This window comes from Dama dama, chromosome 4, assembly GCF_033118175.1.
Source record: "Dama dama isolate Ldn47 chromosome 4, ASM3311817v1, whole genome shotgun sequence".
Classification (NCBI taxonomy): Eukaryota; Metazoa; Chordata; class Mammalia; order Artiodactyla; family Cervidae; genus Dama; species Dama dama.
This window is the reverse complement of record NC_083684.1, coordinates 60,658,455-60,685,585: the sequence shown is the minus strand read 5'-3', so window position 1 is coordinate 60,685,585 and position 27,131 is coordinate 60,658,455. Positions and strand designations below refer to the sequence as shown.

Genomic DNA, 27,131 nt, shown 5'->3' with positions numbered 1-27,131 from the left:
TGAAGCTTGTGGACAAGGAGATACTTCTGTAACGCATGCGCCGAGTCCAAGCAAAGCGCGTGAAGCAAGCCAGGCAAGCTGCGCATGCGTAGTCGCGACTGGGCGTTAGAAGAAAATGGACTCCGTCCGATGACCCAGGCATTGCGCATGCGTCATACGGCGGCTTGAAGCCGAACCTCGGAGGCCCAGGGCGCCTTTTTGCACATGCGTAGGAGGCTCAATGACAGTCGGGCGTTGCCTAAAGGTGAGGGAAAGGGTGAAAGATTGCATGGCCGGGGGTGGGCGGCCCTGCAGACTCTATGTAGCTTTCCGAGCATATCCTATACTCTTAAGATTCACCTGATGCCTAGACCCCGCAGAGGTTGTGTCACCATAGGGCTTCTGGGCCCGCAAAACACTCCCCCAAACTCCTGCCTGGGACTCAGGCCAACTGAATAGTGTGGGAGGGGATGGACAGGAGGGCCTATGAGGCGGGCGGATGGGCTCTACCCCCTGCCTGGGGTAGAAACGGCCCCTGGAAGTTGGGACGCGGAGGTGGAGGGGGCACATTTCCTCCAGATGACTTTTGACCTCTCCTCATTTCCCTCGTTTAGGCTGCGGGGAAAGGGTCTAGCCATGCTGCATGTGACCCGAGGGGTCTGGGGATCCAGTGTCCGAGTATGGCCTCTGTTGCCCTCGTTCCTCGGTCACCCCCGGGCCCTGTCATCGCTGGCGGCCAAGATGGGGGAGTACCGCAAGATGTGGAACCCCACGGAGCCCCGCGACTGGGCCCAGCAGTACCGCGAACGGTACATCCCGTTCTCGAAAGAGCAGCTGCTCCGCCTCCTGATACAGGTACCGCCCGTCCCGGGTCCAAGAGCCTGGGGACTACGAATCCCGGCAGGCCTCGCGGCGGTACAGCCCTTCAAGCTATAGAAGGATGCCCTGGCGCCCCCTGGGAATTGTAGTTCCTTTACCCTTTATAGGCCCAAGTGGGCGAGGAGTGAACGGGAATGCTGGGGACTGACCACCGAGATGTAGATGAAGCAGCGATTCCAGACTCTAGCTCGTTTTGGGGGCTTGAACAAGCATTCGTATGGGGGGGTGGGGTGGTTTTACCCTCTACAAAACCGGTATGATTTTCATCCTCATCATTACAATGACTACTACCTAATAATAATTATTGTACCAACGAAGCTATATTACACTGAGCTCTTATTATATGGCACCGTGCTAAGCATTTTCCATGTATTATTGAATAGTGAACAACCCAGTAAGAGGTACCACCATCATTCCCACTTTACAAAGGCGATAACTAAAGCAGGAGAAGGGCAGTGACTCACCCAAGGTCATGACTAGTGAGTCAGATTTGAACCAAAGTGTACTGACTGTAGAGCAGGGTGGGGATCAGGGTGAGGCAAGTAGATACTTGCTCCATCCTAAGAGCTTAAGTTCTTACCCCACTGTCACCATCATACTTGTGATTATTCTTTATCATCATTCCTTCATTTAATAATTATTCCTTGATGGCATCACCAACTCAATGGACATGAGTTTGGGTAAACTCCAGGAGTTGGTGATGGACGGGGAGGCCTGGCGTACTTTGGTTCATAGGGTCGCAGAGTTGGACACAACTGAGTGACTGAACTGAGCTGAAATGCCTCTGTATGGCCTAAGTTCTGTGCTGGGCTTTATCCATATACAGAAGTATATATACACCCACATAAACACACATGTAGGTATATGGACACATGTAATCACATCAAATTGTCACTATCGGTTTTTTCAGAAAGAGGGTGTGATCCTCTGTTGCCAATAAGGAAACAGACTCAGAGAGGGGATGGCATTCACCCAGGTCACTGAGGTAGGAAGGCTAAAATAGTGGCCAAATATGTGTGCTCTGGACCAGGCCTGGTCTAGAGTCTCAGCTTCTCTTTTATGGACAGTGTGGCCCTCAGCAAGTGACTTTCCTAAACTTAGGTGTCCCCTCTGAACAATGAGGATTATAATTCCATCAGCCTCCTTGCGTCCTCTGGAGGATCAGATCATGCCAGCAAACTGCCTGGCACACAAATAAGCATTGTGTGACTGCTGGCCAGTAAGTATCAGAGTGGTAACTTGAAACCCTAGCTCTTTAAGCCATCTGTTTTTCACTCTTCAGGGCTGCCTCAGTTTCTTTCAGTGAAATTGATCGGTCCTCTCCCCCTCCCCACCCCCTCCAAAAAAACCCACAAAATTTTATAGAGCCCAGAGCTCTGATTGTCTGTCTGGGCTGCTCAGGAAAGAATTCCCCACCAAGAGGAAGGAGAGAGAGGCCTAAAGAGATGTTTTGCTTCCCGAGGTAACAGGAGTTCCATTCCACTCCTGCGGAGAAGGCGGCCTTGGAGGAGTTCACAGCCCACGTGGACTTTTGTACCTTGTTCCACTACCATCATGTCCTGACCCAGCTGCAGGTGAGAACGGGCACCCTGTGGCCCTGTTGTCCTTGTTTGCTTATCCGTTCATTCAGCAAAAATTCTCTGAGTGCTTACTTGGAGTCCAGCCCTCTTCTAAGCATCAGGGATGCAGCAGTGAATAGAACAGATGAGGCCACGCCCTTCTGGAGCTGATATTCCAGGTGGGAAGATGATAAATGAATAAATGTAAGGGACTTGCCTGGTGCTCCAGTGGTTAATACTCTGAGCTTCCAGTGCAGGGGCTGCGGGTTCAATTTCTGGTCAAGGAACTAAGATCCCACATGCCATGTTGTTGTTGTTCAGTCACTTGGTTGTGTCTGACTCTTTGTGGCCCCATGGACTGCAGCACGCCAGGCTTCCCTGTCCATCACTGTTCCCCCGGAGTTTGCTCAGACTCACGTCCATTGAGTTGGTGATGCCATCCAACCTTCTCATCCTCTGTCACCCCCTTCTCCTCCTGCCCTCAATCTTTACCAGCATCAGGATCTTTTCCAATGAGTCGGCTCTTCACCATGTAGTGTGGCCAAATTGAAAACAAAAAATGTAAAATATGACACCCAGGAGTGGTAAGTGCCATTGAAGGTGGGATAGAAAGCGACGAGAAAAGGGCCTGATTTAGACAGGGTGGTCAAGGAAGGCTTCTCTGAGGAGGTGACAAATAAGCTAATACCTGAGTGAACTGAGGCAGTGAGCTCAACGGGTGTCTGGGGATGGACATTTCAGGTAGAAACGTCCTCTTTTTCAAGAAAAAACGTTGAGAAAATGTTCTCTTTTTCAAGAGAAAAGCAATTGCAAAGGCCCTGAGGTGTGAGGGTCTGGAGTGTTAGGGGAATGACAGTGGAACTACTGGCTGGAGGTGAAGAGGGCAGGAGGTGACAACAGAGAGGGAGTGAGGGGAAATTGTGTCTGGCCTCGTGGGTTGTGCTGAAGACTTGGCTTTTATGTAAGCGAGCTGGGAGCTGCTGCAGGAGGATTCAGCGCAGAGGCGGGTCATGAACTGATTCGGGTGTTAATAGGATTCTTCTGGCCGCTCAGCAGGGAACAGACCATCAGAGGCAGGGAGATATATTAAAGAATCTATTATGTTTGTCCAGGTAAGAGATAATGGCAGCTCAGACAAGAGTAATAGCAGTGGAAGTGGTGAAAAGTGGTCAGGCGCCTGTAATGGTTGGAAGGCATCAGCATTTGGCTGAGTGGGCGGGGCCATGAGGGAGAGAGAGAAGTCAGGGGGGCCTCCAGCAGTTCATGCCCGCACCTCCTGAAGGATACGGCTGCCACTTACTGAGAATAAGAGATGCGGAAAGCAGAACAGAGACAGGTCTGCAGGGAAGACTGAGAGCTCAGTTTAGACTTAGAAATTTGAGCTGCCTCTTAGACAGCTGGGTAGAGAGATGGACTCAATGCCCATAGGCTGGAAGTCAAGGAAGGAGGCTGGGCTAAGAAACAGTCCTGGGAGGGTCTAGACAGTACAACCTGCATGACCACCAGGGGCATTAACTGAGCCCTGGGGAGTGAGTGCTTAGAGATTCTCTCCCTGGAGTCCTTCAAGGCCCAGGTCTTTGGAATGTGCAAGGTTTGGACAACTCAGGCCTGCTGAATTAACCCTTTACTGCCCATGCCCCCCATAGCTCCCCTCCTTGCTTTGATGAGTAGCAGCTATGGCCCCTCTGCATCAGGCTCATCAACTTCCTGCAGCACTAAGTAGCTGCCAGCAGCCCCACTGGCAGAAGAAGAAACCGAAGCTCCAAGATGGCCCCATTGAGCCCAAGATGAGGCAGGTCCCAAGTGGCAGAGCCAAGATTTGTGCTCCTGTCTGCTGGCTTCCTAGCTCTTTTCTGGAGCATCTGTGCCCTCTGGAGACAGGGTTCTTTTTCATTAGAAAGTTATTTTAAAACGTTATTATACACACGTTTAACTATATTGAAACATAGAAAGAATATGCAGCAAAGACACATTCTCACCGAGGCAGCATATTTTATTTTATTATTATTTATTTGTTTGTTTGGTTGCATTGGGTCTTAACTGGCATGTGAGATCTTTTGTTGAGGCACCCTAGTTTTGTCTCATGGGCTTAGTTGCTCTGTGGCATATAGGTTAGTTTCTGGACCAGGGATCAAACCCACATCTGCATTGCAAGGCAGATTCTTAACCACTGGACCACCAGGGAAGTCCCGAGGCAGCAGATTTTAAATGGAGACCCTGAGAAGGTGGGTAGAAGCATTAAAGGTGAGTGAGACACACTACTGGGTTACCATTTGCTGATGACCTAAGACCCTTGAGGAAGCAGTTTGGAGCAGGCAGAGAACAAGAAGAGCCCCAGTTCAGACACCAGCTTTGTCATTCACTAGGAGTGAGGGCGACCTTGGCAGGTGACCTCTCTCTGGGCCTCCTTTCCCTTATGCATTCATTCATTGGATTAACTCAATGCATGTTTACTGAGCACCTACCGTGTCCCGGAATGGTTCCAGGCCCCAGGACTCAGTGGTGAGCCTGTATATCTGCCTCATGGCGTCATGTGCTAGTGAGACAGACTCACCCTCCTCAAGGTAAAGAAGTAAAATATGTTAAGAAGTGCTAAGTACCACAGATAGGGTGCCAGATAAAGTACAGGACACCCAGCTTATTCATTTCCTAATGCTGCCATAGCAAATGAGCATCCACTGGATTGCCTAAAACAGGAGATTTCTTCTTTGAGAGTTCAGGAGGCTGGAAGTCCAAAATCCCAGTGCTGGCGTGTTAGTTTCTTCTGGAGCCTTGGAGGAAGGGACCCATCCTATGCTCTTTTCCAGGTTTCCGACAGTCTGTGGCGTGTGAACACATCACTTTAATCTCTGTCTTCATCTTCACGTCACTTTCTTCTCTGTGTGTCCTTTTCTGTCTCTTATAAAGACACTCTCATTGGATTTAGGGCCCACCCTAATCCAGTATGGTCTCACTTTGATACATTAATTATAGCTACAAAGACCCTTTTTCCAAATGAGGTCATATTCTGAGGTTCCCAGGGGACAGGAATTTTTAGGGGACACTCTTCGACCCTCTAAACGCAGTGAAATTTGAATTTCAGATAAGCTATGAAAATTTTTTCTTTTTTAAGTAGAATTATGTCCATGGAAATACAATCCTCAAATATTGCACAGGACATACTTAAACTGAAAAATTATTTATTGTTGATCTGGAAATGCAACTTAACTTGGTGTCCTGTATTTTATTTTATTTTTGGCTAAATCTGGTAGCCCTAATTAAGGAGAAAAAGAAAGGAGAGGTGTTTTTTGCAGTTTTAGGTGGGGTAGTCAGGGATGGCCTCACTGAGCCGGTGACATTTGAGCCTGCAAGAGGCCAGAGTGAGGCATGTGGAGATCTGTGGGAAAGGTAAGTGCAAAGGCCCGGTAGCTGGAGTGTGCGTGGTGTGTAGGAGGGGCTAGAGGTGAGTGAGTGAAGGGGCAAAGCTGGAGATAAGCCAGAGAGGGGCCCGTGGCCAGATCCTTCCAGGCCCATGGGACACAGTGAGGACTTGGCATTGACTCTGAGTGAGGTGAGAGCCAGGGAACGGCTCTGAGCGAACAGACGTGAGCTGACTTTTGTTACAAAAGGCGCCCTCTGGTGGCTTTGCCGGGAACAGACTGGGGGTGAGGATGGGAGCCAGGAGACTGACGCGGAAGCCACCATGACTGACCAGGAGATGAGAAGTGGTCGGATCCTGGATCAGTTTTGAATGGGTGCCATCAGGATTTGCTGATGGGTTGAAGAAAGAGAGGAGTCCAGGATAACCAGAGGCTTTGGGCCTAAGCACCTGGAAGAATGCATTTCTCTGACATGGAGAAGATGGGGACGAGGGGGAGCAGGTTTGGGGAGGAGTTTCAGGACCTCCTTTGGGACACAGCGGGCTTGAGAGTGGTCTTGAGAGGAGGGAGGCAAGGGGGTTTGGAGGGGCCCTTGAGAAGGCTGTCGGACTCATCCAGGAGAAGGCGATGGTGGTGTGGACTGGGCAGGGCTGGTGGGGAGGAGAGAGCCCAGGAGAGTGGCTCTCTGTTTTGGAGGTGGAATCATCGTGATTAATAACTCATGTGAGGAAAGGGAGCATCAGGGGTCACCCACCATATCCAGGTTTCTGGCAGGAAGCCTTGGGCGGATGTGAAGTTCCCAGAAGAGAGTCTGGTTTGCAGTGACGTTAGATGAATGCACTTCTCTCTCCTCCAGCTGTGAGATTCCCTCACTCTCAAAGTGCAGCTCAGTCCCGGGAAAGGCATTTCTCAAGGTCATTCCGTGAATTTGAGAACATGACCCATGGGACCTGCTCTGTCAGCCTGGCTGGAAGGACTTGGACACAGGCCTTAGCTTTGGGCCCCACTCCATTCTGGGCCAGCACGAGCCGGCCCTTGGAGTTAGTTCACATGAAGATTTGCTGGGCTCGATTCTCTACTACATCATCAGACACTTGGCTCCATTGTCTCGGAGACCCTGGACTTTCCATCTCCAAACCTTTGCAGGCCATTCCTCCCACTTGGAATACTCCCTCCCTGGTTTCCTTCCACTAACAAAAGGTTCCCCTGACCTTGATGTGTTGTTCCTTAAGGCTGCCTCTCCTGAGAGACACACAGAGGGTGGGGTTTAGGGACTGGTTTTATGGAGGGGTGCTTCCCTCTGCGGCTTGTTGGATAGTCTGGGACACATTATATGTCACCCTGAAACTTCATCTCTCTGTGAACAAATAGGCAAGCCACCTGGAAGTTCGCTCTTTAAAAAAAATTTTTTTTACATATTTATTTATTTGGCTGTGCTGGGTCTTAGTTGCATCATGCAGGATCTTCCATCTTTGTTGTAACACTCAGGGTCTTTAGTCATGACATGTGAACTCTTAGTTGTGGCATGTGGGATCTAGTTCCCCAACCAGGCATCAAACCTGGGCCCCCTGCATTGGGAGCACAGAGTCCTAACCACTGGACCACCAGGGAAGTCTCTAGCTCTTCTTTTTCATTCACTCATTCATTCAGTAAACAATTTTGGACGGCATTGATGGGTGCATAAGATGAGATGGACAGGGCATTACCCAGTTCTGTGGGGACACTGAAGGTCATAGAAAGAGTCTGGATTTTATTCCAAATGCTGTGAGAAGCTGCTGGAGGGATAGGGTCTGTTTATAATCTCAATAAGCTCCTCGTGACAGCCACATGGGGACTGGTTTGGACATGGTGGGAGAGCGGAAACCCGATGCACCTGTTTAGGTGTGAGGCGATGGTGGCTGGGACGAGGAAGCAGCAGTGGGGATGGAAAGGAAGGTAGAGTCCAAAACAATTCGGAGAGTCTGTTGAATTTGTAAAGGATCAGATGTGGGGGTGATGATACGAAAGGAATCAAAGATGCCTCCAGGGTTCCTGATCAGAGCATCTGAATGGATCACAGTGCCATTTCCTGAAAGGAAAAGACTGAGGAGTGGAGGAGGAAGAAATGGTGCATTTTCCTTAGGTCATGTTAGATCTGAGACGCCATTAGACATCCAACTGGAGATGTCAAAGACATAACTAACTATGAGAATCTGATGCTCAGGGGAGAGGCCAGGGATGGTTGGGGGCAATAGCTTTGGGAGGGGGCATCCAGGATGGTTATTTTGTTGGAAGATGAGGATGGGAGGATGTGATCTTGTGGGCTTGACATGTTGGATTTGAGGCAACTGTGACATCCCAAAGAAATGTCAGGTAAAGAGTTTATATTAGTTCCTATAAAGGCTTAGCTGTTGTAACAAGCAGATCCCACAAGGCAATGGCTTAAAGAAGGTGGAAGATTCTTCCTCTCCCATTTAACAGCCTTGTGGTAAGTGGGCCATGGTAGCTTAGCAGCTCTGTTCCTCATGAGATGATGCCAGGACCCAGGTTCCTTCCATGTTGTTGCTTTGCCATCCCCTGAGGGCCCCATCTTCATCTCTGTGGGCTCAGAACTCGGTTGTAGGCAGGAGAGCGTTCTAAGCTGTTAAGAACAAGGAAAGAGTGGAAGGTGCAGGAGGGGCAAGAAGTGAGGGAGAAGGTGTATCTGTTACTTCTGCTCACATTCTGCAGATGAATTCTCCTGGCCACACCCAGCCTCGAAGGAGGCTGGAAATGTAGTCTATCTGGGCAGCCCTACAACTGCCTTCTTCTCTGTACTGTGGGGGAAGGGGAAGTGCTACTCTACTACTACTAAGCATCCCCACAAACTGAAAATGGATATTAGGTCTAGAACTTAGAGGAGAGGTCCGAGCTGGAGATGTGAGTTGGGGAGTTATCTGCATGGAGGTGGTGTTTAAGGCTATGGGGATGGTGAGGCAACTTGTTGTGAGCTTGAGGAGAGAGACGGGAAGAGGGTCCCAAATCCAGCCTTGGGGTAACCCATTATTTAAAATATGGGGCCAGGAACATCCTTACGTGTACCCAAAATCCCTCATGCTCTGACCTAGTCCCTTTTTCTTCTCTCTGACTCTCTCCTCAGGCCTTGTATGACCCCATCAACCCCGACAGGGAGACTCTTGACCAGCCTTCACTTACAGACCCTCAGCGTCTGTCCAACGAGAAGGAAGTGCTTCAGGCCCTGGAGCCCCTGCTGGCCCAGGCCAACTTCTCCCCACTCACGGAGGACACCCTGGCCTATGCTCTGGTGGTCCATCACCCTCAGGATGAGGTCCAGGTGCTTGTCTTCCAGAAAACAACCCAAACTCCCAGGAGACCTTGGGCAGGGGTGGAGCCTTTGGGAAGCAGAGGCTGCTGGGAACTGTAGTCCTGAACACTAGCCCATATGGCACCTTCGGTGAAATAGAAAAAGGTGCCTCTTCTCAGGTAACTTCACTGCCACCTGTTGCAAAAGCATCATAAGATACAGGTCTTCTTAGGACTAGAGACTCTATCACCATCTGCCTGAAAACTATTAAGAGAGCTATCCTTTGGTAATGTCCAGTGCCTTTGAGGATCTGGAAATCCTCGGATGCTGAAGTCTCTTCTATGGAATGGCATAGTATTTGCATATAACCTATGCATGTCCTCCTGCATAGTTTAAGTCATCTCTGATTATTTGTAATACCTAATACAATGTAAATGCTGTGTAAAAGAGTTGGTGATACACAGCAGATTCCAGTTTTGCTTTCTGGAATTAATATTTTTTTCACTCCTATAGTTGGTTGAATCAACAGCTGTGATACCTGCAGTTATGGAGGACTGACTATAATAAATAATACAAAATACTCACCATTAAAGTCAACAAACCACATTTTGGTGATTTTAAGATGTGCTTTTTTCTAAAGTCAGGCTTTACCGTCTCTGAAATTGGATTGTGACTTACAAGCAGTAGTGTGGCATAGTTTGAAAAATGAAGGTGAAAGTCACTCAGTTGTGTCCGACTCTTTGCGACCCCATGGACTTATAGAGTCCATGGAATTCTCCAGGCCACAATACTGCAGTGTGTAGCCTTTCCCTTCTCCAGGGGATCTTCCCAACCCAGGGATCGAACCCAGGTCTCCTGCATTACAGGTGGATTCTTTACCAGCTGAACTACCAGGAAAGCCCAAGAATGCTGGAGTGGGTAGCCTATCCCTTCTCTAGCAGATCTTCCCAACCAGGAATCGAACCGGGGTCTCCTGCATTGCAGGTGGATTCTTTACCAACTGAACTATCAGGGAAGCCCCTGTTGCATAGTTTAATCGACAATATATTTTCCCTTTTAGTTGCTTCATAAAGTGATAGAGTACCTTAAAATCAGTGGCATTATAGATGCTAGGAAATATGGTCATAAAGATGACTATGATGTGGATGGTGACTTCTTGGATGGTGTGTCCTTGTGCAGTGTACAACATGAACAACCATACATGGCTGTCTGCCTACATACTGGATGATGATGAGTCTGGGAAGTGGGTAGGGAGGCAGAGGATCACTGCGGGTGAGGCTTGTAATTCTAGTATCCTGCATTCACACCGTGGCTTACGCTCAGCTGCTTTTGCTTCCTTCTCCCTCCCTTTGGCAGGTGACAGTAAATTTGGACCAGTATATCTACATGCATTTCTGGGCCTTGGGCCAGAGAGTTGGGAAGATGCCCCGTAAGTCCAGCGTGGGCTCCAAGCGTGTCTTCTTCAAATCGCCCCCTGCAGAGAGGTGAGGCGGCCCCTGTTCCCCAGCTGCAACAAGAGGGAGCAAGGTTAGAGTCGAGAGGGGACCGACAGGTCAGTGTCTGGATTTGGGTGTCTGGGACCTGGGTGGGAAGTCAAGAAAGGAGAAAGGGTCGATGAAATACTGCCTCTTCTTCCCAAGGAGAAATAAGAGCTGCAATTCTTAGGGGAAGAGAAGGGGTAGGGACATTTATCTCCATTTTCCAAATGAGGAAAACTGAGACTCAGAGAGGGAAGGCCACATTCTGAAAAAGTGGTACCACAGGTTTCTGAAGAACATTATGTTTTTAGCACATAGTTAAATACAGATATTGTTGGGAGAGCCATATTGTCTCACAGTTGGCCAGGGGGCCTGTCAGTCACCCAATCCGTCTGGAAATCAGACTATCAAACATGGTTACGAATTCAAAGACAAAAACCAAAGACAAAAAGCCTCTCATATCCCTTAAACCAGTAATTCCACTTCCAGGAATCTATTCCAAGGAGATATTTATACTTGGAGACTGTCTGTTTAATTATCTTAATTATCTGTCTCTCATTCTGGACTATAAGCTCCACAAAGGCAGTGACTGACTCATTTTGTTGTCTCTCCAGAGCTAAATAGCACTCCTTGGCACCTAGCAGATACCCTGAAATATATATAGAATTTGGGTTTGAACATTAACTAAAGAATTTTTATTCAGCTCTCATTTATCAAGTCCATAAAATCAGAAGCAATCTATGTGTCCAATAGTAGGGGATTGCATCATGTTACTGATCCCCTTTTGTTGGCCACTTAGCTTACGTCTGACTTTCCTCCCACCATTTTTAAGTAGCTTTTAAAATGATGGTGTGACTTCAGAGCCAGAGAGAATGTCCTAGGGTTAGAGGGGGACTCCCTGGGGGCTGTTCTGACTGTCCTCGCCCCTCCATCTCTGGCCATCAGGAGATACTTTAAGCGGGTGATACTCGCAGCCCGAACAAAGAACGGGCACTTAGTGCTGAAGAGCTTCAAGGATACGCCATTGGAGGGCCTGGAGCAGCTGCTGCCCGAGCTGAAGGTGCGCACGTCCACCCTGCAGCGTGCCATCCTCAACGTCACACTGATTGTCTCGGGTGTAGCGTTCTTTGTCAACGTGGGCATGGTGGTGCTCTCTGACCTCAAGATGGCCACCTCCCTGTTGCTGCTGCTCTTTGCTGCTTTCATGGGCCTGCGGGCTGCCAAGGTAAGTGACACCAACCCCCCCCGCCCCCCAAGCCTGCCCTTTAATGGTCAGCTAGAAGGTCGGGCCACCCTATCAGTTTGTTTTTCTTTTTTTGTGGATTATTCCTGCTTCGGGTTGGGCTTTCTTTCCCTTCCTTATTCACTCAGCACAACCTTGGGAGGGTTTCTTGATCTCCCTGAGCCTCGGTTTTCTCATCTGGAAAATGAGCTTAATAAATAGCAAGACCCTCCTAGGAGGGCTGTTGTGAGGAACAGATGAGTGAATCTGTAATGAGCACTGGGTGTAGGGCTGGCGCGTGGGCAGTGTGACACAAGGGTTCACAGCCACTCACTGGGCACTTGGTGATATGGTGAAGGGTGTGTTTTAGAACAAGACTGCCTGGGTTTGAATCTAGTTCTACCATCTTCTAGCTGTGTGACCTACTCTTTTCGCTTGTGTGTGTGTGTGTGTGTGTGTGTGTGTGTGTGTGTGTGTGTGTGTGTGTGAGAGAGAGAGAGAACCATGTCATGTGGCATGTGGGAATCTTCGTTCTCCAAGCAGGGATCGAACCCATACCCCCTGCAGTGGAAGTGTGGAGTATTAACCACTGGAGTGCCAGGGAAGTCCTAAGCTATGTAACCTTGAACAAGCTGCTTAAACCTCTCTGTGCATCTCAAAAGCAGAGATGACAGTGGGTTGTTGTGGTGATTAAATGCATTAATACGATGAACATGGAAAACAGAGCCTGGCCCATAGTACAGAAGGTGTTATATGAGAGTTCACCATTACCTTTATTATTATTATTACTGATTGGGCTCTTGTCCCCTGAGTCTGGGCTTCCCCACCCCCAAACTCTGGGACCAGGGCCTGTGTTTTGAACAAGCTCCCTTCCTGATTCTGCTACATGTGAGTGCAGGGCTGCCTCATCCAGTTGTGTAGGTTGTTCATCATCCAAGGATTCATGGGTGAAGGGACAGATGGGGGCTGGAATCCAACTTGTGCTTTGCTTGCTGAACCTCGAGCTCTGCCTTGAGGCGGCTGCCTTTTACTGATTCTCCCTGGGGTTGGCACTGGCCCCAAGAGTGTGAACTGGAGCGAGTTGTCCATTGTACCCGATCATTCACTTGCTGGTTCATTGATTTGCAAGCTGTTTTCAGCCATCCCAACGGGCTCTTAGGAAGCCTGGTAATAAATCCCACAGATAATAACCAGGCTGCGCTGGCTGAGCAGGGAGCACTTCCTGCCGAGGACCAGGGGTCGGGTGTCATTTGAGGGAAGCTCTGAGAGGCGGGGATTGAGGCTGGTAGAGAAGGGGCCATGTGAGCACAGCCTGGGGAATCCCACAGGGATGGCGTCTGGCATGCAGGATGGAGAAGGAAGGCCCCAAAGGGGTGGCGAGGGCCTTGAATGCCAAGGCAGGGGCTCTGAGCTTCGTCCTCAGGGCAGAGGGGAGCCACGGAAGGGCTGTAAGCAGAGAGGGAATGTGGCAACCACAGATGAGGGCGGAGAGGCAGGGGGGAGAGGGTGTTGAGCTGGTCTGGGGAGGACATGCGCATTTGCAGCCCAGGGAGGACCATCGTCCCACCTCTCAGTGGCCCTTGGGGGTGGAGGACTCTTGAGTCTCTTGGGCTCTGACACCCAGCTTAAAGCCCAGTTCAACCTGTTCATTTACTGATCCCTTTTAGACATTTTTCCATGCCCCAGGCTGAGCCTCCTTAGGTTCATTCATTTTTATTTGGCTTGTCAGATCTCTGTTCTCCAACCACAGACTGAACCCGGGCCATGGCACCAAAGGCGCCAAATCCTAATCTCTAGACTACCAGGGACTCCCTCTGTGCCTTAAATGCAGGCCTCCCTGGCCTCCGTCCAGCTGCCCACAGGGCATCCATCTTCCCCTGAAACCCCCTTCTCCTCCCCAGCTCCGCATCTCGGTACAGCTGCTCTGATCAAACACCTGGGAGGCTGATTTTGCAGCAGGATACATGGCCTTCTTCCTCCCCCTCCCCCAGAGAGCTCATCCACTTCCACGGTTTCCACAAGCTGCTCCCCTCTACCTCCTAGATGCATGAGCGCCGCACTCGAGTCTGGAGCAGCCAGGTGGAGGACAGCGTCTCTCCCACCTGCTCCTCCTGGCTCTCCATCTGTGGATGGCCCCGTTGTCCCCAAGTCACTGGCTAGACCCCTGGAAGTTACCCTGCCCCTGCCCCCCAACCTGTCAGTCCTCAGCCCGCCCTTCCTGCCCCCCGGTGCTCTGCTCCCCAGGCTCTCTGTGCCCATCTCCTCTCTGTCTTGGCTCTAGCTCAGACCCTCTTCTTAGCCTTCCCCCACCCAGTGATCCCCTCCAGCCCATCCCTGATGGCCCCTGGGCTGGCCCTGCTCCTTTGCTCACAGCCTGGCATCAGAGATGCTGCTTCCTCGGCCTCATCTGACACAATTCTCAGCTTCAGCTCCACCAAAATAAACTTGTAGCTCCTCCCACCCCTACTTCTCTCCCCTTCTCTCCCTCTGCATATACTGTTCCTCCTTCAGAAACATACTCTCCCCTGGAGGAGGGCACAGTGGCCTACTCCAGTATTCTTGCCTGGAGAATCCCCATGGACAAAGCAGCCTGGCGGGTACAGTCCATGGGGTCACAAAGAGTCGGACATGACTGAAGTGACAGCATGCACACATGCATCCTTTTGCTAGGCTGACCAACTGCTCGTCACCCTCATCTCAGAGGCTCCAGAAAACCCTCCCAGACTTCCTGGGCTGAGGGGACTCCTAACATGTCCTGGTTCCCCAGGGAGGCCTGCAGGGCAACCTGAGAAGGGTTGTTGAGCTGGCATCCCAGAGATGCCTCAGGGCTGGTCCTGCCCTGGGGGGAGAGGTGCGGGGCCCATGGACAGACAGCCATGTGCCTGACCGAGGTGGCAGTGGGCCCTGTAGGATCCCAGGGATGCAGCTGCTTGTCTGTGGAAAGCGATGTCTATCCTGAACCTTGATGATAAGACAGTGAGTGTTTTTCAAGAAAAGACTGGAGACCACTTGGCCTGTCCCAAGGCCCAGAAGCCCAAGAGAGCAGGGTGCGCTCAGGGCAACCATCAGGGTAGACTGGGCTCATTCAACACGGGCTGCATTCACGGGAGGGGAGCAGGATATTGAGTGGGAGAAATCCCTGGGGCCAGGCCACAGAGTTTGGAGTCTCTGAGGACATTAGGGAGCCATGTGAGGGTGTGAGCAGGGTAGGGGCAGGGTCTGTTCTGGGGCTGTGCAGAGAGATGGGAGTAGGGGAGACTGAGGCCTGGGAGGAGGTTGGGTGATGCGTTAGGTGGGTTGGAGAGGAGGGGACAGGGCAGAGAGAGTCAAGGCAGGAGGATGGGACCAGAGAGTGACAGGCTGGTGAGAAGTGGGCAGGATGGTGCCAGGGGTCTGATCTGTGATGGGGTAGATAGTGGGGCCACCCCACATACGGACCCCAGGGAAGGAAGAAGGAGGGACTGAGGACTTGGGTAAGGAGAGACACTGCGCTCGGCATGGGCCTTGGCGAATGTTGGAGGGACATTCAGTTGGCCAGTGGTGAGCTCTCTCCAGGGAGAGGTCTGGCCTCACATGTCTGCCTCGGAATGGCATGACCTGCTTACTTAACCTGCGAGAATTCCACTCCATAAGCCTGGCAGAAACAGGCACACAACCCAATGTATTTTTCATAACAGTTGCAAACGTACCCAATTCCTGCATCTTGCCTCCAAACTAAAGAAATTGGCAATTCGTTCCAATTCAGGGACATAAACTGACTGTGCTGGCCTTGTAAGAAGAGAGTGCAGTTCACACAGAGCATGTCATTGGGACCATGCAGGCCATTTCAGCAATTTTCCAGGGCTGTGTTCATTTCAGAGGCATTTCACCATAGGTCTCCACGTAGGGTGGGCAACACTCTTTGGGCAGAAGATACTTCAATAACTAATCTTTAAGTACTTGTGACTGGCCAGCTTCTGTGCCATGTTTTATTAACTTCTGGTGCACCTTCTGTCATTTGCCTTGGCTCACAGACAGGGCTACCCGAAGACTTAGGTCTTGGCCACAGCCTCACAGCTGGAGGGGCAGAGATAGGACTGGCATCCAGGCCTGCAGGCTGCAGGACCCAGTAGCCTTGAACTCAGTTGGTAGATGAAAGGACGACTCTGGGTGGACGAATCTGAGTGCAAGTCCCAGAGGGCACTGGTGGGCTCTCATCTCCCTCCTTGGGGACAAGAGGAATGAGGAAAGGCGTCCAAGCAGGAGGGATGCAGGGTAGGGAAGGGGGCTGCCAGTAGACAGCTGGGCCTCAGACCTGCCTCTCCCTCCCTTCTTTCCGGAAAGCGGCTCATCAAGTATTTGTTGTCCATTAACACTTCTCTTTGGGCTTCCCTGGTGGCTCAGCAGTAAAGAATCCATCTGCCAATGCAGGGGACTTGGATTCAATCCCTGGGTTGGGAAAATCCCCTGGAGAAGGAAATGGCAACCCACTCTAGTATTCTTGCCTGGGAAATCCCACGGACAGAGAGGAGCCTGGGAGGCTACAGTCCATGGGGTCAAAGAGTCCGACAGGACTTAGCGACTAAACAACAACACTTCTCTTTACAATATTTAAGACCTTTAAAAAAAATTATTTCAAACAAATGCAGAGATGGAATAGTATGAGAAGCTCCTCTGTTGTCAGCACCCAGCGTCAACAATTAACAATCAGGTGTCACCTAAAGACACCCCCCGCCCACCACCATTGGATTATTTTGAAGCCAATTCTACACACATCATCTGGAAATACTTCAGTATGTGTCTAGATGATAAGGACTTTAAAAAAACTCTCGTCTGTGAATTCTCCGACACATCCATTGTTACGTGGCTCAGATAAGCAAACCCGGGTAGCGGCCTCCGAGGCACTGGGGAGAGAGAGAGGGTGGGTTAAGCGTAAAAATACCTGAGCCGGAGAGGGCCGCGGAGGTCCCGGGAACCCTTGGGAAGGGTCCTACCTGCCTGAGTGACCTAGGGGTGTGCGTGTGGGTGGGGTTGTATATGGGTGCGTGTGTGATTGGGTGGGATGTGTGCATGGGCGGGGCGTGGAGTCCCAGCAGGCCCCGCCCCTCCCGGGTTTTGTCCTGCATGCAGATGTTCGGACATCGGCGCAGCGCGCAGGCGCTGGAGCTGGCGCACATGCTTTACTACCGCAGCACGTCCAACAACGCAGAGCTGCTCAGCGCCCTGGTCCTGCGCGCACAGGATGAGCACACCAAAGAGGCCCTGCTCGCGCACAGCTTCCTGGCCCGGCGGCCTGGGGGGGCAAAGGGCCCGCCGGAAGGTAGGCCCGCAGGGGCCAAGAGCCCCCACCCCTTTGCAGCCTCTCACTTGCTAGGTCCCGCCCCGTCTCTTGCGGGCCCTTTTACCCATAGGCCCGCCCCTTCCTCACTGCTGGGCGCAGACGTGGCCCCACCTGGAACAAACCACCCCGCCACTACGGAGTCGAGAGTCCCCTTAGTCCCAGATGGCCTTGCCCCAGTGAGACTCCATCCCCACGATGCCCGCCTCCCAAACCCGGCTCGCGCTGGTGAACCGGATTCAACAGTCGGGACCCCTGACCCTGTTCCCATCTCGATGGGCCTGCCCCTTCGCTGGGATGACCTCTCAACCTCAACCGCGATAGGAGTCTTGGATCGGACTCCTGTTGTATGCTCCCCACTCCCCGTCCGCTGCTTCCTATATGCCCACCCAAATACTCCCTTACTAGAGAGCCCAGATAGCTTCTCCATGAACAAGAGTCTCTGGCTGGTCCCCAGATGAGAGCTCCAACGTTGAGCCTCCGAGGTTCTGTCCCACTTTGGCAGTCTTCTTCCAAACCCAGACCCCTCTTACTCCTTGTCCTATACCCTCCCCGCTGCCTACTCTTAGTCCTTCGGGTCTGTCTGACCTCACAACACCTGCCTCTCCCCCAGCAGAGACCTCTCAGTGGCTCCAGTCGGAGGTGGAGAACTGGCTTCTAGCCCAGTCAGGCTGTGACGTGGCCTTCAACGGAAAGAGGGCCCTGGCCCACCTGCAAGCCCTGCCCCCCACCGTCGGGATGTACCCGCCCCCGGGCCTCCCCAAACTAGACCTGTTGGCTACTATCTCTTCCCCCAAGTCCGCACCGAGCGATGACAACTCCTTAGAGAAACCTCTCGGCCCGGCCCAACCCAGCCACCTGGTTGGGAACTAAGCGCCGCCTCTTTGACAAGCTGTCAATCATGGCTAAGATGCTTCTCCACTCCCCAGCTTCCAATTACTGGTTACCACTTCCGTTATGCTGTTTTCGTAAACAAAGCCGCCCACTGAGGCAGCCCGCCGTTGCCAGGCGCCCCTCTTCCGATGAACAGCCAATCAAAGCTTTTTGGCTTTGCTTCTGGTCCATCTGTTACTCCCTCCTTCAACATAAACTTCTTTTTTTTTTTTTTTTCCACATAAACTTCTAAACGTAGTTTGGCTGAGGAGGGAGGGCCAGGCCAATCACAGCCGTGCAACACTACACACCACCAGGCCCAGTTGTTAAACTGTGCCCTCCGGAGGCCATATATCACTGTCTGTTTAGCCGTACCGGGCAAAATGCCCATCATGTTCACTGAGGCGGAGCTCCAGCCTGCAGCCAATGAGAGCCTTTTAGTCCGGTCCTCTGGCAAACTGCCAGTGAGACAGCTGCCGGGCAGTACCAACCTTGGGCAGCCAGTTGTCCCTGCAGAGAAGCAACCAATCAGAATTTCTGAAGGAGACCTGCTCTTTCTATCAATTGCCGCTACTTATAAGGGAGGCCATTTGGTCAGCTGACGATCAGCTTGTCCAGGCTGAAGGGGTCGGGAGCTTTGTGCCCAGCAGAAAGCTGTGGGCCAGGAGGAACCAGAAACCAAGGCTCACATCCACTCAGGCCCCAACAGCAAAACTCAGGTGCCTTCACTGCCCAGGCCCCTCACCCTTTCTACAGAAACTACCTCTGCCTGGATCTTGCCTCCACCAGTGCCCTGTGCAATACTTATTGGTCTATAAATTTCTCCCCTATCCCTTCTCCCAAAGGAATAAATCATGTTTCATAAATCTGGATGAGTCGGGGAGCTGCAGGGGTTGGAAAGAAGGAAGGTTTCAGAATCCTGGAAAGAAAAGACTCTGGGTCTTGGGGGAATGCATTTGGGTGGCTCCCCAGCTTCCCTAGGGCTTCCTTTGTGACTCAGTTGGTAAAGAATCCGCCTGCAGTGAGGAAGACGTGGGTTCGATCCCTGGGTTGGAAAGATCCCCTGGAGAAGGGAAAGGCTACCCACTCCAGTGTTCTGGCCTGGAGAATTTCATGGACTGTACAATCCATGGGGTCGCAAAGAGTCAGACATGCCTGAGAGACTCACTTTTCCAGCTTCCCTGGTGACTCAGACCATAAAGAATCTGCCTGCAATGCAGGAGGCCTGGGTTTGATCCCTGGGTCGGGAAGATCTCCTGGAGAAGGGAATGGCTACCCACTCCAGTATTCTTGCCTGGAGAATTCCATGGACAAAGGAGCCTGGCGGGTTACCGTCCATGGGGTCACAAAGAATCCTAACATACACAACTGAGCTACTAACATGCACACACTTGCAAAGAAAGCTGTAGTTCTGGAGAGAGACTGGGCTTGTAATTGCTGAAATAGGCTGAGTCACAGAAGAGGATCTTAGGGAGGACCTGACTCCCCAAAACACTGGGTCTTCTGACCACCCGAGACACAGCAGATTGTTCACTGCACAAAGACACACGGCCTGGGGATGGGTCGGTCTAAAACCCAGCCTCCGCTTCTCACAAGTGTCCCAATGTGAGGCTGAGCCTGGAGAAGGGAAGGGGGAGGCATCTCATCTTGTTTTTACTAAGGTGTCAGGTGGACTAGAGGCAACATTTGCAGAGGATGGGGGAAGAAGAGCGGCTGGGTTTCAAGAGGGAAATGGAAAAGTATCTTCCCAGAGGAAGTGTCAGAGGGAGGAAAAAAAAGACCACTGTTACCAATGAGGGTTCTTGGCCTTCTTAATCAATTGAAATTGATAAGAGGCCAGACAAGGAGTTCAGGCAAGGCTTTACTGGGGCTCCTGCTATAGAGAGGAAAAACTGAGGGAGAGAGAACAACTTCCCTTAAGGAGGGGCGAGCTGGTCCCTTCTATGGGGTGAGGGTAAGGGTGTGTCCAGGGGTGGGGTGGAGGGGCAGCTTAGGTGGTTTGCCCACCCCCTTGGTGGTGTATGTGTGTAGTGCCTTGCTTTTGCTCCTGGCTCTTCCGAAGTGGCAGTTGGGCTTTTTGGTCTGTTTGTATCTTATTGTCCAGAATTTGCCCCAGATGGCATGCACACAGTTATTTTTAGTCCCTCATAGTTTCTTTACATTTTGTAACTGGAGGAGACCAGTTGGCCAGGTGCAGGCATTTACTGCACTGCAGCAAAGGGTCTCAGGTCTCAGTAACCTAGAACAAGACACACATCCTGCTTGGTTGAGAGAGAGAGACCCTTGGCCAAGGAGGGACGGCTGGAAACCCAGATGCCTGGTTCTTACCTAGAAGCACCTGAATATCTAGGCTGGGAGGAATCCTGAGTCTTGCACCAGGAGGACTGGGGTCCTGAAGTCTGTGGAAGGGGAAGGGCCGCCAGGATCGCGGGCTCCTGTGTCCCAGATTAGAAAGGGATGAGTTCAACGTTCTGAAGACTGAACTGGTGATGGGGGCTGTCCCAATTCAGGAACGATCAGGCGTGAGCAGCCAGGGTCCCGGGAGGAGGAAGGAAGGAAGGAGCCAAAGGCAGACCCGGAGGTTAAACAGTTTTATTTTCTGTTTAAAATAGAAAAGGAGGCGGAGTGAGAGCTTGGGGGTGAGATGCAGGGGCCGGGAGTCGGCTGGGGAGCCAAGGGGAGGCGCAGCCCTCACTCCCTCTTCCGCAAGTGGATGTAGATGATGCCGCTGGCCAGCGCGAGGGGGAAGGCCACCCAGGCCAGGGCGAAGCAGTAACCAAAGCTGCCCCCTGACGGGCGCTCTGCCAGGATCTCTTCGGCGTGAATGGCGTAGATCAGCGCCCCGGTAAACACCGCCACGCCTACGGGGAGACGGGAACCACATGGCACGCTGGACCCACATAACGGGACTGCATTTCCCAACCATCCACGGTGCAAAGAAACCGCCTGAGGGCGAGTGCGCAGCACCACTGCCTACTGGGAGTTGTAGTTCACTCCTCTAGCGCCGCGCCTTGGGGGCTGCTGCAAACTGGACATGGGCAATTTAGTTAAGTTTAACTAAATTGGGTCTCCGTTACTCATCCATTACATGGGACGATAATACCTACTCATCCATTCAAGGGATATTTCTGAGTGACTTTACACAAGCCAAGCACACAGGTAGTAAATTAATAGAACAAGAGGTAACCTAGAAACGTAATGCTCCCCCAAAACTGATAACTATGGTTAACTTTGCTCTTTGCACCTGAAGTAAAAAAAAAAAAAAAATGAAAAGTACATAGAAATCCCTGAAGTGTCTGATACAAGGTCGGTCCACAAAAATAGCAACTGGTTGACATTATAAGACCACTACTATTATGATTTAGAGTTCTCTCCTGGTGTTATTCGGAGAAGGCAATGGCACCCCACTCCAGTACTCTTGCCTGGAAAATCCCATGGATGGAGGAGCCTGGTAGGCTGCAGTCCATGGGGTCGCTAAGAGTCAGACATGACTGAGCGACTTCACTTTCACCTTTCACTTTCATGCATTGGAGAAGGAAATGGCAACCCACTCCAGTGTTCTTGCCTGGAGAATCCCAGGGACGGGGGAGCCTGGTGGGCTGCTGTCAGTGGGGTCGCGCAGGGTTGGACATGACTGAAGCGACTTAGCAGCAGCAGCAGCCTGGTGTTATTAATTAGCTACCTATCCCTGATAGCCCCACTCCGTCCCTGGGATCTAGATTATTCGTCCACAACTCCTTCCCCAGCCCTGGCTCCTCGAAGCTCTAAGTGCCAGTTGCCCCATGACTCAGAGACCCACACCACAAACCACCACTGAGACACTGAAAAGTACAAGTTCCTTAAGTCCCTGGGGCAGAGAGGTAGCCAAAGGCAGAACCTCAGATGGTCTTTGTGTTGTTGAGAATTGTTTTCTTTCATTAGGTATCCATTCTTCCCCCGCCCTCCCCTCATCCTCACAGGCCTCCTCCCTTCCTTTCAGTTCCCTGGGGAACCGTGCTCACTGGTGCAAAGCTGGCAGAGGCCAGTGGCATAGAATAGCCCTCCTCGCCGCATGGTGTAGAGCTGGAACATGAACAGGATGAAGGACAGACAGCAGAGTATGAGGGAAAGCACCATGAGGACTTGTACTGCCTTCAGCCAGCCTGCAATAAGGAGATAGAGGTGGAAGTTAGAGCAGGTCCAGAGTTCCAGCTCCACCGGCTTGCTCATCATTGCTCCCACCAACCGTTCTTCCATTTAGAGTCATTCAACCTCAGGTACTCAGTAGTTATCACTTATATCAAATTTGATCCCTGTAACTTTCCTAAGTTCCCTTATGAATTCTAGAAGCCGTTTGCAGATTCTTTAGGATTTTCTATATAAACATGCTCACTAGGAATCGAGACAGTTTTACTTCTTCGAAGTTTTCCCATCTTTATGCCTTTTATTTCTTTTTCTTGTCTTGTTGCATTGGCTACCTCCAGTATGACGTTGTATAGAATTGTGAGAGCAGAAATTCTTCCTTTGCTCTTAGGGGAAAAGCATTTAATCTTTCACCTTCTTTGACTTAGAAATTTCAGCAGATGCCGCTCTGCCCCTTTAGAACTCAGCTGCATCTGGCCCTGCTTCTTTTGAACCTTGTAAGGATTCAGTCTCACCTCTTTAGAATGGACCACCTCTCAATGTGGTCCACCCCATTGGAACTTGGACAGAGTGGTCCCAGCCATCCATTCAGAACACCTGTCCTGCCTCTTTAGGACTTACATAATCCTGTCTTCTCAGAGTCTTGGGAGCTTTTCCCCCATTCCATAAACCTATAGCATGTGGCCTCCACTCCTAAATCATAGGGAGCAGGGTTATTAACCTCAGCAGGTAAATAATCTGCCTGCAGTGCAGGAGACCTGGGTTCAATCCCTGGGTTGGGAAGATCCCCTGGAGAAGAGAAAGGCTACCCACTCCAGTATAATGGCCTGGAGAATTCCACAGACTATATAGTCCATGGGGTCACAAAGAGTCTGACACAACTGAGCGACTTTCACTTCACTTCACTCTAGAACACGAGCATACTTCCCCATACCATCCAGACAGGTGGGTCATCATACGTCAGCCTCAGTCACTCAGCATGGGGACCCATAACCCACCCACTCAAACCTTGGGGGGTTCCCAATCCTCGGTCCCGGGAGGAGACTTGGGGCTACCCCTCCCTTCTGCAGACCCATCTCCAGTGCCCCTCACACCTCACCATTCTCGCTGACGTTACTGCAGGCCCACGTTTTGTTGTCACTGTTCCACGTGCAGTCATACCAGAGATTCAGGGACTCCTTGCCGGGGAGGGTCCACCAGGACTGAGATGGGCAGAGGAACAAGGGCAAAGTCAGGGAGACTAGGCAGGGTTGGGAAAAGGGCAAGGTGCCATGGCAAAGCACGGATTTAACAGGAACGTGTGGGGCGGGGCGGGGGTGGGGGGCTCGTCAGGGGAAAGGGTAGGGTGAAGGCAGAGTTCACAGGGGAGTGCTTGGGCGAGGGGGTGGGGCCAGAGCGACAGGAGGCCCCCGTCCTCCGAATTGGCTTACCTTGTCCAAAGTGGCCACAAAAAGCAGGATGAGAATGAGGATGTGAAGGGCAGAGACCACCAGCAGGAGGAGTGACATGGCTGTGTTGGAGCCTGGGGTGGGACCTCAGGAGACAACAGCCACTTCAAGAGGCTGTTGGCACAGGGGCGGGGGAGATGCCTGAATTCTGGTAGGGAAAGGGCCTATGTCCAGACTCCCAGGTCTAATGGAAAAGGGGGCTAGGAGCCCCAAACTTCTGGTCTGAGGGAGGAGGAGGCTGGGGGCTAGATGCCTGGTTGTGAAGGAGGAGGGAGCTGGGGGCCCGGACTCGTGAATTTCCCAGGGCCTGGAGGGGGCCAGTGATAGACTTGAGTCCAGGAATGAGTAGGACTAGCAATCTGGCTCCCATCTCCGCAGAGCCCTGTCCCTGGGGACATATGGGCAAGGATGTGAAAAATTCCTATCCCTGCCTGTTCAGATAGATCAGAAGCTGGGGGCTGCCCCCAGAGATGGACAATCTTGACTCACCCCACTCCTCTCTTGGGGTGGAGGGAGGAAGGGGGACCCAGTGAGTCATCCAGTTGGTGACTCATTTCACCTCCCCGCCCCCCCCCCCACCCTCGCATGCCTCCAAGCACCAGGGAAACCCCAGCCCCTGTCTATGCCCACGAGGTCCCCACCCCACCCTGCCCTGCTGCCAGACTAGTGTCTACTGGACACCTTGTAGGGAAAATGGACAAGATCCATGTTGGGGGTGGGAGAGGGCCAGAGAAGGAGCCAGCCCTCATGACCCTGCAGTGTCCACAAAGGGCAGCAGGGGCTGGTGGTGGCGGGCTGTGGCTGGAGTGTCTCCAGATTTCGGTTGTTCTCACCAGAGGCCCTGATCTCAGGGTCTTCCTGGGGGAGTGGACAGCCATAGAGTAAAACTGCAGAAAGTTTTTGGGTGGGGGGGTGCTCTGCTGGGAACCCTAAAATCCCTTGGGCCCCACCCCTTTCCAAGTCTCCACCCCAAGTGCCAAGATTTCACTTCTTAAACTACAAGGATTTCCAAGCTTCTCCCAAGCTGGCGGGGGTGGGTGGCGTGGGGGTCTCCTTTCCAAACTGCTGCACACCCAAGTAAAGAAAGAAATCGCAGGCTGAATAACGGATGGAAAACTTACCGAGAGCGGCAGAAGTCAGAGTTGAGTCCTGAGTCCGGTCCCTCGATCGGGCCTCTGTGCCCCGCCCTTCTCTTCCCTCCTTCCACCCTCTTGAGGCCCCCGCCTCTCACCGCCTTTCTCCCTCCCTCCCTCTCTCTGGCTCTCTGTCTCTTTCTCCCCTCCAATTCCGGAACCCTCTCTCTCCCTGTCTGTCTTTTTCTCGACTTCTGCCTCTTGTCTCTCTCTCCTGTCCTCACCGTCTGTACCTTGATCCTCCTCCCTCTCTCCTCACTCTCCTGGTTTCTCTTTCTCTGGTCCTCTCAATATATACTGACCCTTTTATACCCACCCTCACCGCGCCCAGCTGAGGTCGCCAGCCAGAGGGAGGGACCAGGCACTCGCGTTCCTCCGTTCCTCCTTTTCTGGGCCCCCACCCACTGCCCCGACAGGCATCTTCTGGGGCTCCCCCTCCTGCGGTGGAGATGACACGTCCTTGGAGGGAAGGAAACAGCTGGGGCTCTCAGGTGGGGCAAGCATCACGGGTGGGAGGATCTGATTCTCAGGCCTCTGCTCCGGGACTTGTCCCAGGAACCGACATCTGCTTTCCCTGATGGGGCTTAGGACTGGATCCTTAGAGGGATGGGTGTCTGGGTGGGAAAACCAGATTCCTGCAGCGGGGAGTGGGCTGAGGACTTGTGGGGTTGGCACCCTGATGAGAATCCGGATGGGAAATGGGGAAGTGTGGAACTCCGGAAGGGGGCAGGAGGTGGAAGTTAAGAACCCACAGCTACTGTTTCCTGCCTGGGGGACCTTGACCAATTATTTCAACTCTCTGAACCTCAGTTTCCTAATCGAGAGGTGGGTACAATACTACTTATACTACTGACAATATACTAATAGCAATAACAATTCTGATACTTATTCTAGACAAGGTAATACCAGTACACTAACACACCAAACACATTTTTTCTTTTCCTCATCAAACATTTATTGAACATCTATTATGAACCAGGAGTTAATAATGAAGAAAACAGATGTGAGCCCTGCTGTTCTTACGGAGCTTACCTTCTAGTTGAGCGAGAAAGAGAGAATAACCCATCAGCACAGAAGTAGTAGTGGTAGGGCTTTGAAGGAAATGAAATACAGTAACACTGCTAATGATGGGAGGCAGCTTTAAAAGGGTGATCTGGCAAGGTTTCTCTGAGGAGAAACCTCATTCTGAGATGAGACTTGAAGACAGGAGTCATCTGAATGCTGGAGGGAGAGGAAGTACACAGCATTTGAGAACAAGCTCAAGTTGTTTGGGGAGCAGACAGAAGGACCAGTGTGGCCAGAATATAGGGAACTAGAGGGAGTGGTAGGAAGGGAATTCAAAGAGAGCCCTTGAAGCCTAGAGGAGGAGTTTGGATTTTATTCTAAGGGTAGTGGGGAACCACTGGAGGGTTTTAAACAGAAGTGCAGTACCAGGGACTTAATGTTATTAATAACAATTACTGTTATCATTATTATTTACTCTTAGATACAATAAGTGTGGGGAGTGATCACCACTATGTACCTGGGTCTCTATGGAGGGTTGGGTGCTTGGTGAAAAGCAAGGGACAGGGAGCCAGGTGTCTGGGGTCCTGATGTGGAATTAAGAGCTGGAGGACTGAAATCCTGGTCCCGACAAGGGAAAGGAACTGGATGATGGGATGTCTGGGTATCTGAGGGAGCCACAGCGAGAGGGAGGGAGAGTGGTTGGTTATCTGGGCTCCCTGAGGGGGTGAGGGAGGGGCAGTTCAGTGACTGGGTGGGTACTCTAACCCTAACCCGGAAGCTGTTATCACTGACACAGGCTTTATTCATTATTTGTGATTTAGGGCAGGTTATTAATCTCCCTATGCCTCAGTTTCTTCATCGGTAAAATAGGAATAATAATAGTAAATACCTCAAGGAGCAGTGCTTAGAGGACTGCCTGGCATAGAGAAAGCACTGTTATACGTGCACGTTATACCAGGCACTGGGACACGGGAGATGAGGTGTCTGGGATTTGGAGAGGGGACAAATGCTTGGGTCCATTGGATCCCAAGGCTAAAAAGTTGGGAGTACAAAATGAAGGTCACTGGGGGTGGGTAAAGTAGTTACATCTTTGAGAAGGACAGAGACTGGAGGTCTGAACTCAGTTCTCCAAGTTAGAAAGCCTGGGTCACTGGGAGAAAAATGAGGTACTGGAGAGCGTTACGTTCTTCAAGGAGGCAAAGGGGCTGGACCTGAGTCCTAGGAGGAGTCTGGGAACCAGGGGCTATAGAGATGGAATTTGAGCGGGGGAGGTGGAGAACAGGAAGCTAGGACTCTGAATTAAACTCCCAGAGTGGAATTAGCGCCAGGTTGGAGTACCCTGGAGATGTTCCGGGCAGGGGGTCCCCCATGCTAAGGCCCTACAGAAGGGGGAGAATTAGGGTACCCGAGGGCGGTGGTGGAATCTTCTTCTGGGCCTCCAAAGCCACGAGCTGAGCGCCCGCGGGCCGCTTCC

General features: G+C 51.7%; 2 protein-coding genes and 1 non-coding gene across 7 annotated transcripts; 1 reads left to right on the top strand and 2 right to left on the bottom strand.

The window, feature by feature from the left end:
• Positions 1-12: 12 nt before the first annotated feature.
• Positions 13-18,816, top strand: TMEM143 (transmembrane protein 143). 3 transcript variants are annotated; one of them, XM_061139740.1, is made up of 8 exons: positions 13-244; positions 594-834; positions 2,328-2,432; positions 8,895-9,089; positions 10,416-10,543; positions 11,483-11,762; positions 16,869-17,058; positions 17,693-18,816. In XM_061139740.1, the coding sequence occupies exons 2-8, from the start codon at positions 616-618 to the stop codon at positions 17,947-17,949; spliced, it is 1,374 nt and encodes a 457-aa protein (XP_060995723.1). In that variant the 5' UTR covers positions 13-244; positions 594-615; the 3' UTR covers positions 17,950-18,816. The 3 variants fall into 3 exon arrangements, with proteins under 3 accessions (XP_060995723.1, XP_060995722.1, XP_060995724.1); XM_061139739.1 differs by having other exon boundaries at positions 17,690-18,816; XM_061139741.1 differs by lacking the exon at positions 2,328-2,432 and having other exon boundaries at positions 17,690-18,816.
• TRNAG-CCC (transfer RNA glycine (anticodon CCC)) lies at positions 7,315-7,387 on the bottom strand. The gene has a single exon. It is a non-coding gene; the product is annotated as a tRNA-Gly (tRNA).
• A 1,708-nt stretch (positions 18,817-20,524) lies between the features above and the next one.
• Positions 20,525-25,041, bottom strand: EMP3 (epithelial membrane protein 3 (MAM blood group)). 3 transcript variants are annotated; one of them, XM_061139738.1, is made up of 5 exons: positions 24,641-25,041; positions 23,502-23,605; positions 23,171-23,273; positions 21,951-22,091; positions 20,525-20,810 (listed from the first exon to the last, which is right to left on the bottom strand). In XM_061139738.1, the coding sequence occupies exons 2-5, from the start codon at positions 23,577-23,579 to the stop codon at positions 20,641-20,643; spliced, it is 492 nt and encodes a 163-aa protein (XP_060995721.1). In that variant the 5' UTR covers positions 23,580-23,605; positions 24,641-25,041; the 3' UTR covers positions 20,525-20,640. The 3 variants fall into 3 exon arrangements, with proteins under 3 accessions (XP_060995721.1, XP_060995720.1, XP_060995719.1); XM_061139737.1 differs by having other exon boundaries at positions 23,502-23,667; positions 24,641-25,040; XM_061139736.1 differs by having other exon boundaries at positions 23,502-23,633; positions 24,641-25,039.
• Between the last annotated feature and the right edge of the window lie 2,090 nt (positions 25,042-27,131).

What these genes read in the sequence shown, in the direction of transcription:
- TMEM143 (XM_061139739.1), top strand. Translation starts at nt 616, where the DNA reads ATGCTGCATGTGACCCGAGGGGTCTGGGGATCCAGTGTCCGAGTATGG. An exon ending in ATGTCCTGACCCAGCTGCAG is followed by an intron (nt 2,433 to 8,894) that starts GTGAGAACGGGC and finishes CTCTCTCCTCAG; the next exon opens with GCCTTGTATGACCCCATCAA. An exon ending in AAATCGCCCCCTGCAGAGAG is followed by an intron (nt 10,544 to 11,482) that starts GTGAGGCGGCCC and finishes TCTGGCCATCAG; the next exon opens with GAGATACTTTAAGCGGGTGA.
- EMP3 (XM_061139738.1), bottom strand. Translation starts at nt 23,579, where the DNA reads ATGTCACTCCTCCTGCTGGTGGTCTCTGCCCTTCACATCCTCATTCTC. An exon ending in CAGTAACGTCAGCGAGAATG is followed by an intron (nt 22,092 to 23,170) that starts GTGAGGTGTGAG and finishes TCCTTATTGCAG; the next exon opens with GCTGGCTGAAGGCAGTACAA. An exon ending in CCTCTGCCAGCTTTGCACCA is followed by an intron (nt 20,811 to 21,950) that starts GTGAGCACGGTT and finishes GTCTCCCCGTAG; the next exon opens with GCGTGGCGGTGTTTACCGGG.